Raw genomic sequence first — 17,027 nt, 5'->3', positions numbered from 1 at the left:
CGGACTCCCACAAAAATAACACAGAGCTCGCAGTGCCTCCCTCGCTCTGCCTCCTGCAGGTCCCAAAATCCATCCCTGGGCTCTGCCTCCTTGCAGGTCCCAAAATCCATCCCTGGGCTCTGCCTCTTGGAGGTCCCAAAAATCCATCCCTGGGCTCTGCCTCCCTCCCTCTGCCTCCTTGCAGGTCCCAAAATCCATCCCTGGGCTCTGCCTCCTTGCAGGTCCCAAAAATCCATCCCTGGGCTCTGCCTCCTTGCAGGTCCCAAAAATCCATCCCTGGGCTCTGCCTCCTTGCAGGTCCCAAAAATCCATCCCTGGGCTCTGCCTCCCTCGCTCTGCCTCCCTGCAGGTCCCAAAATCCATCCCTGGGCTCTGCCTCCTTGCAGGTCCCAAAAATCCATCCCTGGGCTCTGCCTCCCTCCCTCTGCCTCCTTGCAGGTCCCAAAATTCCATCCCTGGGCTCTGCCTCCCTCCCTCTGCCTCCTTGTAGATCCCAAAATTCCATTCCTGGGCTCTGCCTCCCTTGCTCTGCCTCCTTGCAGGTCCCAAAATTCCATCCCTGGGCTCTGACAGCTCCCAGGAGTCCCATTTGGATCCCTGTTTTCCTGTCCAGTCTGTTGCCATCAGTATGCAGTGGGTTTGGGTTTCTTTCTTTTTTTTTTTTTAATTTATGGAAAAAGCTCAGTGTTTCCTTGAGCTCCTGTGCTTTGATCTGTGGCACAGATGACCCAGCAGAAAGCTGCTGTTCCTGCTGAGGAGAGTGGAGGGGATGTGTTGGGTCAGGGCTGTCCCAGGCCTTTTCCTTGGGACACAAAAATGCCTCCAGTTCCTGTTGGTGCTGCATTCTCCCCTGAAACCTTTCTCAGGGCCTTTAAAATCCTGCTCTGGTGGATCTGTGCCTCTGCAGCCCTGGAAATAGATTCCCTTCCTTGGTTTTCTTTCCCTTCCTTCCTTTTCTTTCATTCTGTCTCTTCCAAGATGAAATTCTGGGAGATATTTTCAAAACAGCATTTATGTCAATGCTTACTGTGTTTTCAGAGCATTTAAAACCTCCTAGATTTAGACAAAAAAAATGCATCATTTCTCAGAGTGCTGTCAGTGAGGTGCAATCAGGGTGTTGAAAATGAAGTTTAATGGATATTAAAGGAGCTGGATGCACTAGGAATGGTCCTGGAATTGTTCAGTGATTATTTTACCTGTCCCTCAGGAACAGGCTTTGGTTTTTCCCGGATCTGTTTGGGGATGTGTGACCAAGAGGAGAGAACAATCCTGCTCAGCATTCCCAAAATGCTGCACACCCATCCCTGGGGGTGTCCCAGGCCAGGCTGCACAGAGCTGAGAGCAGCCTGGGGAGGGGAAGGTGTCCCTGCCATGGCAGGATCAGCTCTGGGGTCCTTCCAACCCAAACCATTCTGGAGTTCTGAGTGAGTTAAAATCATTTTTCACCAAGTTCCATGGAGCTGATGGTGGCCAAAGGCTTCTCATTGACTCATGAGTTGGTGGAAACGTCCTGAATTAGGATGAGACTTTATAAATCCAGCATTTTGGGGTTTTATTGCGGGGACTTTGAGATAACCTTTGGTTTTCCTTTCCTCCTTCTAAATATATCCCTAAAAAAGACTAGTGATCAGGCCTGGACTGTTTCTCCTCCTGAATTTGGCATGATCAGTTGTGTTGGCTGCTTTTCTTTGAAATTTATAATTCATTCAGAGAGGTTTTCTGCAACAAGCAACATCTTATTTAAATGAATCTAATAAAGCACTGAAGCAGCTTCTATTGCAACTGTTCATCTCCTAATTAAAGATTAGTTCTGTCAAGCAAGCACTTTTTGGCTGTTCTCTTCTGCATGGGTTTCACAACATTTCTTACTCATCTGGGCACAACTTGGAGTAATTTCTCCTTGCAAACACACACAGGCTTCATTTCAGGCATCTGAGCAGTCCTGGAACTAAAGTTAGGCACATGAATAAATATTTCCAAGGTTGAGGCCCTTGTCTGAATCTAAATATTTTTCTCTTTGATCAGCTTTGGAGATAGCAGATACTTGAATTCTGGTAATATTTTAGTAGGGGAGGGAAGAAAAAATAAAAAAAAAAACAAAACAAAAAAACCCCAACATGGTTATCTGGATGCTGTGCTATTTATGGTCAGCTGTATTTTCATCCTCCCAGGCTAGAATGGAATGCTTTGTACTGCTGGAAGCTGGGAATCCTCCCTGCTCTCCTCTTTTCTGACACATTAAGTCTTCAAATCACCTTTTCCTGCTTGGCTTCAAGGTGGTTATTGGGCATTGGTGGTGCCTGTGTGTGAGCTAACCTGAAATTCAATGTTTAATCCACGCTGTTGCTGCTTGTGGATGTATTTTCCTCCCTTAAATAGATTTTCCTAATGCAGCATGACTAAGAAGACACACTTTTAGTCATTTGATGCATTTAAATGACTCAAATTATTCGGGCCCAGCATTTTAAAAACAAAATCTGCCTTGGCTTTTAATTGGTGCTGGTGTTTGGGAGAGTGGAACAACTCGTTTGAAAATGTGCTGATGTTCATCAGTTATCAGACAAAATGTCTACAGGGTTTTTATCGTGGAGCCTAAACTTGCCAGCTCCGTTTGGAATTAAGGCTCCAGCTGTTCACCACACCCTGCTCTGCCTTCTTGCTGCTGTTTACAGTAGGAGGTGAAATGTATTTGAATTTGAATGATGTTGTGCTGGGTGCTGTAGCACGGTGAGGGGATTTTCAGGGCTGCTTTCAGATTTAATATCATTTCCAAGTGAAGATCAGTTGCAGTGAAACACAGATAAACCTCCCAGGAGCTCCTCTGTGATTTTTGCTTGGGTTTTATCCATTTTGACTCTGCTTCCTGCTGTGGTGGCACAGGGTTTGGGAAATGAGGGATGGCTTCCAGGTGGTGTTCAGGCAGGGAAATGGGAGAAGGGAGGAGGGTGGTACTGAATGCTCCCAGCCAGGATCAGTGTTGGAGCTCAGCTGAGTCTTCTGCCTAAAACTTGTGTGATTTCATAACTCAGTGCCCAGAAATGATTTCAGATGCAGGAAGGGAGGTGCTTTGGGGGCTGGAGAGCTTCACCTTCAACCTGGGTGGACAAAGCCCATCCTTTTCCTACTCCATTGATGTCAGGGAGTACCTGTGAAGGAAAGGAGAGGCAGGAGAGGGTGGGGGGCAGTGGCTGTGCAGCGCCCAGAGGCTGTGCTGGGATCATCTGCTGCCTCCATCCCTGCTCCCACAGTGTCCCTGTGTCCATCCCTGCTCCCACAGTGTCCCTGCCTCCATCCATCCCTGCTCCCACAGTGTCCCCGTGTCCATCCCTGCTCCCACAGTGTCCCCGTGTCCATCCCTGCTCCCACAGTGTCCCCGTGTCCATCCCTGCTCCCTCAGTGTCCCTGTGTCCATCCCTGCTCCCACAGTGTCCCTGCCTCCTTCCCTGCTCCCACAGTGTCCCCGTGTCCATCCCTGCTCCCACAGTGTCCCCGTGTCCATCCCTGCTCCCACAGTGTCCCCGTGTCCATCCCTGCTCCCACAGTGTCCCTGTGTCCATCCCTGCTCCCACAGTGTCCCTGTGTCCATCCCTGCTCCCACAGTGTCCCCGTGTCCATCCCTGCTCCCACAGTGTCCCTGTGTCCATCCCTGCTCCCACAGTGTCCCTGCCTCCATCCCTGCTCCCTCAGTGTCCCCGTGTCCATCCTTGCTCCCACAGTGTCCCTGTGTCCATCCCTGCTCCCACAGTGTCCCTGTGTCCTTCCCTGCTCCCCAGCCTGTCCCTGTGTCTATCTCTAATCCCACAGTGTTCCTCCCTCCATCTCTGCTCCCCAACTTGTCCCTGCCTCCTTCTTTACTCCCCAGCCTGTCCCTGTGTCCATCCCTGATCCCCAACCTCTCCATGCCTCCATCCCTGCTTGCCTGGGACAAGAAGGAACCTCAGAAAGCTGAGCCAAGGGGCTCCAGCACTGCCTGGAATGGGGTCTCAGCCCCGGAATGGGGTCTCAGCCCTGGAATGGGGTCCCAGCCCTGGGATTGGGTCCCAGCCCAGGAATGGGGTCCCATCCCTGGAATGGGTCCCTTCTCAGGCAGGAGGATTCCCCAGGGCCAGCTGGACCCTGGCCCCCTGTGCCATCCAGCTGTGAGCACAGCTGTGGGTTGGGAACGGGGATTTTGGCTCCCACCCCACAGGAACTGGACATTCCCCGGTAACGTCAAAGCGCTGAGAAAGATTCCGGTGTTTTCAGCGCTGCTTTGTTTACAAAAACTTTAAAGTTCCTTCCTAAATAATTAATCACCAGCCTAGTATAAAGAGCAGAAAGGTTTTGCACAACTTTTGGACCTGGAAAATAGGACATTAGTGTTTCACAGATAATCAAGAGCTCTGAACCAGGCCAGAGGTCCAGCAGTGAACTCACTTTGAGTTATCCACAAACTCTGCCTGATGCTGCAGCACTTCTGGGTGCTGATAAGAACCTCTGGAGGATAAAGTTTGCCACTAAAATGCTTCATTAAAATACTTACCAGTGGTGTTTTATGCAGCTCAGAAGTTCAAATGCATCAGATAAAAAAATGGGTGTAATTCATCCTAAACATCTCTTTCTGTCTTTCCCTGGATTCCTTTTTTTTCCCCCCTCTTTTCTGCTTTTCAGTGAAACACTTGATTGCTGCTGCATCTGCTGGCTGCTCAGGGTTCAGGCAGGGTTGGATTGGCCTGAGATGACTTTTGTTTGCTTTCCTTTGGGCTCCCAGCTGCCTGTCCTGTACCAAGCCCTCCTTCCCTGCCTGCAGTTGGTCACTGGGGGATGGGATGCTGCAGAGATGTGGCTTTGCAGGTAGAGCACCACGAGGAGAGGATGGTTCTGATTTGAATCAGAGTGGATTTCCCAGGCTTTTAAGATTAAAATAAATCTTTTGGGGGCAGGAGGAAGGAGGATTACCACTTCTTGCTTTCAATTAATTAACTTTTTGCTGTTTATGCAATCACAGGCCCTATCTACCCCCTTAATTTGGAAGCTGCTGTTGTAGTTCAGCTGAATTCAATGCTGTTATCTGAAAGATGGCAAGTGTCTTGCTGTGGATAATTATTTTCAGGAACAGGCAGACAGCATTTTAATTTCCCTTGCCTAATGTGTCATCAGATGCTCGTTCTGGAGTTCCATATTAGTGCATGTTTGCACAGGGGCTTGGCATGTGGGAGCTGGCCAGTTTTGGGTGTATCCACATTTGATGGCACAGCTCTTGCTCCCAGAGAGGGCTCAGCCTGGCTCTGTGCAGCCACTCGGGGTTTTCAGGTAATGGGGAGGGAGCTCCTGGAGCTTTAGGGCTGGGCTTTTCCTGCCTGGGCCGCTCCAGGTGGAATTACAGAGGGGAGGAGGTGACAGGAGGAGCATTTGGGGCAGTTTTGTGCTGCCAGTCAGGGAATCTTGCTTGGAATGGTCTGGAAAACGCTGGGAGAATGGTTTGGTTGTGGGATGGGGCTGGGGCTGTGTCTCAGCTCAGGATCACAGAAATGCCAATTCCAGGGCTGGGGACTCCAGACCCTCCCAGTGTCCAACAACCCTTTCCAGGGAGAAATTCCTGCTCTGCCCAGCCCGAGGCTGGTCCCTCTTATCCTTCACCCATTTGGGAGAAGATTCCAAACCCCTTTTGGCTCCAACCTCCTTTCACCTGAGCCTGGCTCTGGAGCTGTTCACAGAAATCCACACAAATTCACAGAAATTCATAGAAATTCATAGAAATTCACAGAATTCACAGAAATTCACAGAAATTCACAGAATTCACAGAAATTCCCAGAATGACCAGGTTGGATGAGACCTCAAAGACCATCGAGTCCAACCCAGCCCCAACCCCTCAACTCAACCCTGGCACCCAGTGCCACATCCAGGCTTTGTTAAACACACCCAGGGATGGGGACTCCACCACCTCCCTGGGCAGAACATTCCAGAACTTTATCACCCTTTCTGTAATAAAACTTTTTCCTGATATCCAACCTGTATTTCCCTTGGTGCAGCTTGAGGCTGTGTCCTCAATTAAAAATACAAATATACTTGGTTCTCCCTTCAGCTTTGGATTTGTTGCTTTTGTTATCTGTGTGTATAATACTACCTGGAATAGGTAATTTAATTTCAATTTTATTGCACTTGCCTCAAAGTTCATGGAGTTCCATGAAAATAGAGATGGTTTTTTGTGAAGGTATCACAGAAGCGTAAAATAACTCTTTGTATTTAAGCACTAATGCTGATATCAAACCTAATATTGAAAAATAAAAGTTCATTAAACTTCTTTTTTTTTTCTTTCTTTTCAGGTTTCCTCTCAAAAAACCTTCGAGGTGAGTTCCTGAAATTTGCTTTTTTGTCTGTATTGTAAATTATGCTGCAGCATTTTTGCAGGGGGAATGTTTTTAAAAGTTTTTAAAATATAGATATATATATATAAACACAGCTTGTAGTGCCCATTACAGATGTGAGGAAATCAATATCCAGATAGGGATGAGGTGCCAAAAATAGATTTATTGGTGGTGTCCTTGGCATGGGGTGAGCATTTGCATTCTGTGACGTGGCTGGGGGCTCATCTTACCTGAGCTTTGAGGTGGTCAGGGAGGGAAAGGGAGACAGGGTACAGGTGCTTCCCTTCTGGGGAGATCCTAAATCTTTAATTTTGGCATGCTGAAATATTTAAAGTTTGCTGGGAGATTTAACATTTCAGGAGGGTTTTTTTTCCATTAAATTTATTTGGCTTTTAAGATAAAACATGGGCTGATGTTGAGTGCTAAAGAGAATGCACTTGTTATCAGTTCTGGAGGTTACCAGGACTGTTCCTGGAGCCTTGGATCCCCTCCCAGAGATTCCAGGGGAGATCATTTTCCCCTCTGAATTCAGCCTGGGAATAAATATTTTAAAGGCAACTCGATGCCTACGCTTTAATGTGAATTTCTGGCGAGCAGGCAGAGCTGGCTGAGCTTTGTGTGAGCGCTCAGGCGGCTCCTGTGGGCTCTGGTGTGAGGATATTTTGCTTTTCTGTGCCCCAGACACGGCAGCATTCTGAGCAGAGAGTCTCCAGCTGACAAGAAGCAGAAGGTTGAACGCTGCAGCAGCACCCACGACTTCGATCCCACAGGTAAAATCCCAAAATTCAAGGGAAAAAAAAACCAACCCAAACAAAGCGCTGGGAAGTCGATTAAAAACGATTTTAATGTGGTTTTCGGAGCTGTGTTGTTCTGCAAAGGCAGTGTGGGCATTGAAATGAATGTGGGCTTGATTTTAAACACCCTCATCACCAACCTGGATTAGTGTATCAGTAAATAATTACAACAGCTTCCACTTTCAGCAGAGTCAGGAGGCGAGGGCTGTAATTAGCTGTGAGGAGTTCTGTAGTGAAATCTGAAATTGGAGATGGGGTTGGCCCAGCCAGAGCTGGGTTTCTCTGCTGGGGTTTTAATTTGGGGGGGTTTGTTTTGTTCCTGAGTCGATTTTGATCCCTCTTTACCCCTTGCAAAGTGAATTTGTGCTTCCCAAGGTGAAGCATTTGAAGATGAACTCCTCATTTTAAAGGATTTGCTGTCCTATGATTTAGCCTGCTTTGATTTTAGTTAAATGAGGGCGATGAGGGTGCACACAGGATTTTTGTTCTCTCTGGAGCACTCCCCCAGTGCCTGCTCATGAAATTCCTGCCTCAGCCTCCTGGCCCCATGCAAGGTGCATTTTTCCTGTCTGTGCATTCAGGCTTTTCCCTGGGGCTTGGGGAGCACAAGGATGTGGAGATGTAGGATGTGGGGATTTTTGTGCAGAGGGCTGATGTTTATAAACCACCCTGCTGATGGTTTCTGCCACTGGCTGCATGAGTCATTCTAGTGTGCACAAAATAAATGAAAATGGGCTTTAAATGCCCATTTAATGGGGAAAAAACTGGTTTAGAGCTTGTCTTCTTTTCCTTTGTCCTTTGGGACAGGTAATGTAAAATTATTTCAGGTTGGGGGAGCTCCCAGGCTGTGAACTCATTTTGTGGAAGGAATTTAATTTCTCCAGAAACGAACTTGAGGAATGCTGTAATCTTAATTTGCAGGGAGTCACTCCAGAGTTGAGAGCTGTTACCTGACCCCGTGCTTTGATAGGGGAGCTCTGCAGTGCAGCCTGCAGAAAACCCTTGTCTTTTATTTACGGGGTGAATTGAGGATGCTGAGCTGCTGTGCCTGTGCTGGGTGTTGACTCTGGGGAGGAGCACTGCCTTGTGCTTGGACTGGTTTTTATCTGTTTTACTGCAGAGAGCTCCTGTGGTCGTGTCCTAGCTCCTGTAACAGATTCTGTGTGCTGTTACCTGTGTCTCCCTGTATTATTCACCCTTATTCCAAATGTTCCACCTGTGTTTTGTTCACATCTTATTTGTGTTTTGCACGATTTAACCCGATAAATCCGAGTCTGTGTTGGTTTTTTTTTTCATGATTTTTTTTTTCCTCATGTTTGGTCTCCATATTTTCTATATCTCTCTCTCCTTTTCTCCTGCTCTCGTGCAGATAGCTCCTCCAAGAAGACAAAGTCTAGTTCTGAGGAGAGTAGATCCGAGACGTATGGTAAGCCAAAGCTGCAGCCTCCCCCTGGGCAGCTCCTGCTTCTCCTGTCTGTGAATCCCAGGCTTTTCCCTTCCCCTGATCTGCATGGTTGGCTCTGCAGCAGGGACTGCCCTTCCATCCTGCTTCAGTTCTCAGCTTGTAGCGTGCTAGTGGCTGGAAAATTATTATTTATTTCATTAGGCACCTGTGGAGGTGTCACTGCTCCTTCTGCCAGGTGAGCAGGGCCACCAGCCCGGGGTGGCTGTGCTGCCCTCAGGCTCCAGGGCAGAAGCAGGGACAGGGTTTTTGAGCTGGTTTTTGAGCTGGTTTTTGAGCTAGTTTTGACCCATTTAGGCATTCAGCTCCTAAGCCAGGCAGGGTTTTCCTCAGCTTGAAAAGGAACAGCCAGAGCTGCCCTTCCATCCTGCTTCAGTTCTCAGCTCGTAGTGTGCTAATGGCTGGAAAATTATTATTTATTCAGTTTGGAACATGTGGAGGTGTCACTGCTGAGCCCCAGTGTCCACCTGAGCTGCTCCTTCTGCCAGGCGAGCAGGGCCACCAGGCCATGGTGGCTGTGCTGCCCTCAGGCCCTGGGGAGAAGCAGGGACAGGGTTTGGAGCTGGTTTTGAGCTGGTTTTGAGCTGGCTTTGACCCATTTAGGCATTCAGTTCCTAACCCAGGCAGGGTTTTCCTGGGGGTTTGAGCAGCAGGGACAGGGTTTGGAGCTGTCTTTGAGGTGTTTGACTCCAGCATCCAGCAGGGATTTCCTCAGCCTGGAAAGGCTCTGCAGCCCAGGAACAGCCAGAGCTGCCCTTCCATCCTGCTTCAGCTCTCAGCTTGTGGCTGGAAAATGTTAAATCTGGCACCTGTGGAGGTGTCACTGCTGGGCTGTGACCATCTGAGCTGTTCCTTCTGCCAGGGGCTGAAGGCCAGGCCCTGAACCAGGCCATGGTGGCTGTGCTGCCCTCAGGCCCTGGGGAGAAGCAGGGACAGGGTTTGGAGCTGTCTTCAAGGGGTTTGACCCACTCAGGCACTCACTCCTAACCCAGGCAGGGATTTTCTCAGCCTGGAAATGCTCTGCAGCCCAGGAACAGCCAGAGCTGCCCTTCCATCCTGCTTCAGTTCCCAGCTTGTAACTGGAAAATGTTAAATCTGGCACCTGTGGAGGTGTCAGTGGGTGCTCCTGGCCGTGAGGGCACTGCTCCCAAAGTGGTTTGTGCTTGTAGGAAAGTCTGTGCCATATTCTCAGGCATTGTTTGTAGGGGTTCTCTGTCGGTTCCTTTTGACAGAAATGGAAAAAATGTGTCTGTGAATAATTTAAATAAGTGGAAGGATGTGAACTTTTCTATTCTCTGTCCCAGAGTGAGGGAGTGACCGTGCACTCCTGGGCAGTAAAATGATATTCCCATCCCCAGGTTTTTGATGGGAATATCCCCACCCATCCTGGTGCTGTCCCTACACCACGAGGGGCCCCTGTGCTCCCTCAGCTTTGCCCGCTCTGTCAGTCTGGGGGCTGTGACATTCCCCTGCTCTAGGGACTTATTCCACTTCCAGTCCTGGAGATACTTGCATTCAGACCTTAGAATATAGAAGGCAGTAAGGATTTACAAGTTGTTTTTTGGATCCTATCAGCATCTTTGGCCCCTTGGACTTGGGCTGAATCTGGCTGCAGTTTTTATTTCCAATACTTATTTCCATGACTCCAGCCATGGGTTGCCTTTCTTTTCCTTGACTGTTTTTTTTAATTTTATTTAATTCATGTTTAAAGCAGTCTGTGACACTTTCTGATTTTAATCTGTTCAGCAAATTGCTTCTGCTAAAGCTGCTGTGGGATTTTGGATGCAGTGACTCTTCCAGAATCATCAGCTTTATCATTCCACTGCAGTAAAACTGCCAGGTGTTCATGGCCATGCTCCAACTCCTTAACCCACCTCTGGAATACAAAGTGATGCTGTCAGAGCAAGAAACACTAAAAAAATAACCAAACAACACCAAGCCTGAGGAGTTTAAACCAACACAGGCATGTTAGGAAAAGCTGCTGCAGTTGGGGAGGTGTGTCCTGTTCTTTCTGTGGGATCTTTTAGTTTCCCCTGGAATTTTGAATCACACACTTATTTTAAAAAAAAAAAAAGCAGCAAAGTAATATGATAGTCACGTTCCTGAGGGTGTGAGAGTGTTCCTTCAGGAGCTGTAAACACCTCTGGAGGGTGCCTTGATGGAAACCTGTCTCGAGGAGAGCTGGCTTGCTGCAGCTTGTCATTGCTGCTGCCACCCTCCCAGGGAGCAGCAGGGATTTGGGGCTGATTCTGGGGCTTTGGAGCCAGCTCAGCCAGGAGAACCAGAGCCCTGTGCTCGTTTTTGCCTGGTGCTGCTTCCCCACAAACTGCTGGGAGTGCTGTGGGTTAGTGACAGGAAACATTTGCTGGGACAGCTCTGTGTTTGTCCCTCTGCCCCAGCCTGGCAGTGCCAGAACCAAACAGAACTTCCTCAAGGGAGCTCTGACTGCCCAGAAACAAACAGAACTTCCTGATGGGAACTTTGACTTTCCAGATACAAACAGAACTTCCTCAAGGGAGCTCTGACTGCCCAGAAACAAACAGAACTTCCTCATGTGAGCTTTGACTGCCCAGATACAAACAGAACTTCCTAATGGGAGTTTTGACTTTCCAGATACAAACAGAACTTCCTAATGGGAACTCTTGACTTCCCCAAAACAAACAGAACTTCCTAACGGGAGCTTTGACTGCCCAGAAGCAAACAGAGCTTCCTAATGTGAGTTTTGACTTCCTAGAGCCAAGCAGACCTTCCTCATGTGAGTTTTGACTTCCCAGAACCAAGCAGACCTTCCTCATGTGAGTTTTGACTTCCCAGAACCAAACAGACCTTCCTCATGTGAGTTTTGACTTCCCAGAAAAAACCAGACCTTCCTAATGGGAGCTCTGACGTCCCCCAGGCTTCCTGCAGGTGCTGTCCCCGTGCCCAGGATCCCTGGGAGCAGCTCCCACTCATCCTTCCCTTCCCTGCCCTGCCTTTGGTCTGCTTTTCCCAGGTTTCTCTGGAATGTGTGCAGAGCTCTGCTGTTTGCTTTGGAAGGCACCAAACTATTCCAAGCCCTCCAAGTAGAAATACTGTACTGATATTTTCCTCTCTGCTGACTGGATGGGGGCTGGCCAGTGCCAAGGGAGTAATGGGGAGGGCTGGAGTGACAGCAGGAAGAGAGGAGTGGCTTTGGTGGCTGTTTGTTCTCACCTCTTGAAATTTTTAATTCAGGAGCCAGAGTTTCCTGAAGTGTGTGAAGGCTTGGAGGGGCAGAGTGGTCATGGAGGGAATTGTTCTAATGTAAAGAAATTAATTTGTAGTGACATAAAGCTCTCAGCTCTCTCTTTCATTCATAAACCCAATCTCCTCACCCTTGTATATTCAACAAAATTCAGGTTATCAGGAGAGAGAATGAGTGTAGTTTGTTATGCTGTAATTTGCTAATTAGTGCCATGACCTCCCATGTTATTTAATATCTTTTTCTCAAAGTAACATTTTCATCTCTTAAATGAACTTCAAACTGAAATTACCTTTCAGGGTGGTAGGTGAGGCATCAGCTTCTCTTTCCTTTTCCTCACAACTTGGTTGCTCTCCAAAAATAGTTTCCTTTATATTTAGCAATCATCAATTTCTGGCCTGAATATTAGCCTGGACTTGACACAAACTCTTCCACATATTTTCTCCAACTTTGTGATAAATTTTTGGTTTTTGTTTGAAACCCCAGATTTGAGATGTTTTGAAATTGAAACTTACTCTCCATGGGGTTTTTTTGCAGTCCTTACCAGCTCTGTGTCTTTATGTTGTGACCACCATTTTTCCAGAGAAGTTTATCTCTATAAAAGTTCTGTTTGTCCTTGTGGAGCAGCATTTCTGACAATATTTTATGGACAAAAAGCTTCCCAAATGAAGTTAAGCATTTAGCCTCTCTCAGAACCCCAAGGGGTTTGGGTTTTTGTTTATGGAATGATTCATTTCAAATCCCTCTATTAAACTGCATTTTCCTATGGTGGCCTCATGCCCCCAGGGGAGGCTTTGGTTCCCAAATCTCAGCTCCTCGGCTTAGACTGGACTTGGGAGATGGAATTCACATCCCAGGGAGTCCCAGGCTGGTTTGGGGTGGGAGAATCCTTAAAAATTATTTTTGTCCCAATCATTCCATGGTTGGGAACAGTGTAAGACTCCCAGGCTGTTTTGGGGTGGGAAAATCCTTAAAATTGACTTTTGTTCCAACCATTCCATGATTGGAACAGTGTAGGAATCCCAGGCTGGTTTGAGGTGGAAAAATCCTTAAAAATTATTTTTGTTCCAGTCATTCCATGGTTGGGAACAGTGTAGGAATCCCAGGCTGGTTTGAGGTGGAAAAATCCTTAAAAATTATTTTTGTTCCAATCATTCCATGGTTGGGAACAGTGTAGGAATCCCAGGCTGGTTTGGGGTGGGAGAATCCTTAAAAATTATTTTTGTTCCAATCATTCCATGGTTGGGAACAGTGTAAGAATCCCAGGCTGGTTTGGGGTGGGAGAATCCTTAAAAATGACTTTTGTTCCAACCTGTGGAGGTGTTGCTGCTGGGCTGTGACCATCTGATCTGTGACCATCTGACCATCCAATCCAATTCCATGATTGGAACAGTGTAGGAATCCCAGGCTGGTTTGAGGTAGAAAAATCCTTAAAAATGACTTTTGTTCCAATCATTCCGTGGTTGGGAACAGTGTAAGAATCCCAGGCTGGTTTGGGGTGGGAGAATCCTTAAAAATCGTTTTGTTCCATGGGCAGGGGCAGCTTCCACTGGCCCAGGTTGCCCCCAGCCTGGTCCATCCTGGTCTCTCCATCCTCCCAGTCAGGTTTTTAGAGTGAAGCCCTGCTCTGTTTGTTGCTAAAGAAATTCCTGTATCGTTCAATAACTTCCAAATAGGATGCAGGGAAGAGAAAAAGAAATCTGAGCCTCCCAGAGAAGCTGTTGGGCAGCCCAGATGTGTCTGGCCGGGCTGTTTGGGACAATTATTTTGGCCCTGGGGTGTCAGTGACCTTGAGAAGTGCAGGCTTTGTCCTTCCACCATCCCAAGGAGCTCTTGGAGAAGGGAGAGGGACGAGTGCCACCTATTGAAGCTCCTCTCAGCTTTCCTTGCAGCTTTTCTCTCTGCTTTCACTTTTAATTTTAACCTCTTCAACTCCAGCACGTGTTTGGCTGCTTTGTTGTCCTCCTGGCTTGAGTGAGTTTGGGGGAATTTTCATCTCCATGAGGACAGAAAGCCTTAAAATTGGTTATTTTTCCTCCAGAATTTTAGGAATTCACTCCAGACACAAACAGAGACTGATTTTTAAAGCATAGTTAAGTGATGTCTCTTCACTTCATAACATAAAGATACTGTTAAGGAAAGCAAAAATGGGAATAAGATAATTAATAATTTTATTTTTGAGTACTGTCAATGACGAAATCTGATGACTTTGTAATACTCACTGAGTTTCAGCTGGAAAAAGTGAAATATCATGGGTGGGATATTTCAAAATGAGCAGAGTAAAAGCACTTGAAGGTTGCTTCAGGCAGGGAGTGCTATCAGAGCTGATCAGGTTCTGCAGGTCACTGTGTTATCTCCAGATAACTTCATTAAAATCACTATAAAGTGTGTCTCTGTCAAGTGTGCTATCTCCTCTACCTCATTTCAGCCTTTTATATTGGATTAGGGGAAGGGTTAAGTGTCCCTTATCTGAAGAAAACAAGTACAGGAAAAAGCAATTATGGACTAATTTCAGGTCGAGTTGTCCTAATTCCAGTTGTTCCTCCATTCTGAATTTATGAGGTGGTCTTGGGTGAAATTGAAGCTTGTGAACTGAAAGAGTTTAACTTGAATAAACTTGAATTAAATCCAGTTATCCTCTGCCAGGTCAGTTCTGCCAGGTCAGTTTATGTTGTGTGGGCACTGCTTTGGCATCAGAGGAAGTTCATCAGTAAATCCAAGGATTATTTCTTCTGCAGAGAGAGAAATCCAGAGGCAGGGCAGGCTCAGGGCTCTCCTGTGCCTTTAACCAAGGGCAGTCCCAGAGCTGGGTTTGGTGCCTTGCTCAGGAGCTGTGGGGCTGGCAGGAGCTGCACAGGAGCTGCTCCTCTCCAGCAGCACCAATCCCACACCCCAGCCCCGGGCAGCATTCTTGGGAAGTGAGACTTCAAGAAGCTTTGGTCATACAAAAGCAGGGGAGGTGCAGGAGGGAGAGGCGCCTTCCTCACTGCTCCCCAGGCACAGGGGGTGAAAGGTGGGGGGATTTTCCTTCCCATCCTCTTCCCAGCCCTGCAGAGCAGCTATCCCCTGCTTTCTTGGCAGGAGGGGAATTCCTGGGATGTCATGGTGCTGCACAAGTCCTGGAATATTTTATTTCCACTGCTCCCACACCCATTTTCATCCGTGCCACGCTGGAGGAGGGCAGGACTGGCTGGACAGGCAGTGTTGGCTCTTGGGGCTGCTCATTTCCATGGGAAGTTGCTGCAGAGCAGTGAAAGGTGGTTTGGGAGCAATGACTCCCTGCTCTGTTCCCATTCATGCTTTAAAGCCCATTCCAGAAAAGCCAGTCTGGCTGGGACAGCATCTTCTCAATTCCCCGTGTTCCCTGCACACCAAACAAAACTGCTGCACTTCTGGAGTCTGGTTTGGGACAGCTCTGATTCCTTTGTCAAGGTGCCAGTGTAGGAACTTTGCCTGCTCTGCCTTTAGGAGTGGAAAAGCAAAGCAAGCTGTTAGAAATAAAGGTGATGGAAATCACCCTGGAAAACACAACCAGAGTTTCTGAAGTCACTTTTCAGGGTGAGGGCTTCGTTTTGGGAGGATTTTTGCAGCTGCTCCTAGGAAAGTGCTTGGCAAGGAATATGCCAGGGCTGCTGCTTGCTTGGGCTTTGTCTTTCCATGGTCCAAAAGACATCCCCAGCATTCCACCTGGTCCAAATGCTGCACCTACTAAATGAATTTATCTCTGCATTTGTGTTCACGTTACGCTGAGTATACCAGGAAACAAAACAAGTTGTCTTTGATGTCTCACAGCTGATTAAAGGAGGGGCACATTCAAACTCATCTCCTGGGATTTTGGCCCTGGACTGGTCTTTATTTCAGAAATCCTGCTCGGGACAGTTAAATGTGGCTTGTACTTCTTCACTTCTGCTGTTCTGGCTCTGTGCAACATTTCACCTGGAGCAGAAGGTGCCCCAGGAGGAGATTTTGGCTGAGAATTGCGAGAACTTTTCCTGATTAATAAATCTGTTTTAGCCCAAGCCTTTCATATTACTCTGAGGGATTTCTGCTTCTGTTTTAGAGCAGCCTGTAGAACCTGTGAGGTGTTCCTGAACTATTAATGCAGACAAAAGAAATCCTGCTCGTTGGTGTGGGTACTGCTGCTCTTCTTTAAAAGCTGCTTTTCCCTCAGGTTGTTTCTGATATGCCAGAGCTGTCTGCATCTCTGTTTTGTGTAGCTGGAGCAATAAGCTTGACCTGTCTTGACATCCCTCTCCATTTCTGGACTGCCGCCCTGTTCCTGTCTCTCCTCTGTGCCGTGTTGTCCCCGTTCCTTTGAGTCCTGTGTGATTATCTGGGAGGATAAGGTTCTGGACTGATGCCTGGCTTGTGTCTCTGTGTGTTGCCCTCCCTGTGGTGCCCCTGTGTCCCCAGGCCTGGTGCAGAGGTGTGTGGTGATCCAGCGCGATGAGAACGGCTTCGGGCTGACGGTCAGCGGGGACAACCCCGTCTTCGTGCAGTCTGTCAAGGAAGGTGAGAGCAGCCCCCAAAGCTGCCATGGCCATCCTGGAAATGGCTCTGAGCTGCAGCAGAAAACTCACAGACTCCTGGAAATGGCTGTGAGCTGGAGCAGGAAATTCCCAGGTTCCTGCCCGGTGGGGTGGCTGCAGCTGGGGAAGGGATGTGGCACTCCTGTCACTGTCAAGGAAGGTGAGAGCAGAGCCCCCAAAGCTGCCATGGCCATCCTGGAAATGGCTCTGAGCTGCAGCAGAAAACTCCCAGACTCCTGCTGCAGCTTGGGAAGGGATGTGCAAGGTCAGGGTTGAGCAGTGAATTTATTCCTCTGAATCTTCAGCCACTGACAGAACGAGAGGACACAGCCTAAAGCTGTGCCTGCCAGGGGAAGTTTAGGTTGGACATCAGGGAAAAATTCTTCACTGGAAGAGGGATTGGGCACTGGAATCACCTGCCCAGGGAGGGGATGGAGTCACCATCCTTGGATGTGTTTAAAACAAGCCTGGACGTGGCACTTGTGTCATGGTTTAGGTGGTGAGGAGGTGTCAGGTCACAGGGTGGGCTTGGTGATCTCAGAGGTCGTTTCCAGCCTGGTTTATTCTGGGATCTGGTGGGTTTGGAGCTGACCTCTGGTCATTCTGTGCTGATCTCAAAGGTCTTTTCCAGCCTGGATCATTCTGGGATCTGGTGGGTTTGGAGCATCCCAGGGG

General features: G+C 48.0%; 1 protein-coding gene across 4 annotated transcripts in view; it reads left to right on the top strand.

Moving 5' to 3' along the window:
• ARHGEF12 (Rho guanine nucleotide exchange factor 12) overlaps positions 1 to 17,027 on the top strand; it is an 87,607-nt gene that overhangs the window by 29,685 nt on the left and 40,895 nt on the right. For 2 of the 4 annotated variants that reach the window (XM_071449792.1, XM_071449794.1), the window contains exons 2-5: positions 6,306 to 6,329; positions 7,029 to 7,117; positions 8,511 to 8,567; positions 16,237 to 16,335. In XM_071449792.1, coding sequence (XP_071305893.1) covers positions 6,306 to 6,329; positions 7,029 to 7,117; positions 8,511 to 8,567; positions 16,237 to 16,335 — 269 coding nt within the window. The remainder of the gene's footprint in view (positions 1 to 6,305; positions 6,330 to 7,028; positions 7,118 to 8,510; positions 8,568 to 16,236; positions 16,336 to 17,027) is intronic. The other 2 variants (XM_071449793.1, XM_071449795.1) reach the window with 1 other exon arrangement.

This window comes from Agelaius tricolor, unplaced genomic scaffold (genome assembly GCF_023055355.1).
Source record: "Agelaius tricolor isolate 1412-34295 unplaced genomic scaffold, bAgeTri1.0.p SCAF_29, whole genome shotgun sequence".
Classification (NCBI taxonomy): domain Eukaryota; kingdom Metazoa; phylum Chordata; class Aves; order Passeriformes; family Icteridae; genus Agelaius; species Agelaius tricolor.
Note: the sequence above shows the minus strand (reverse complement) of the source record. Positions and strands in the feature narration are given on the sequence as shown.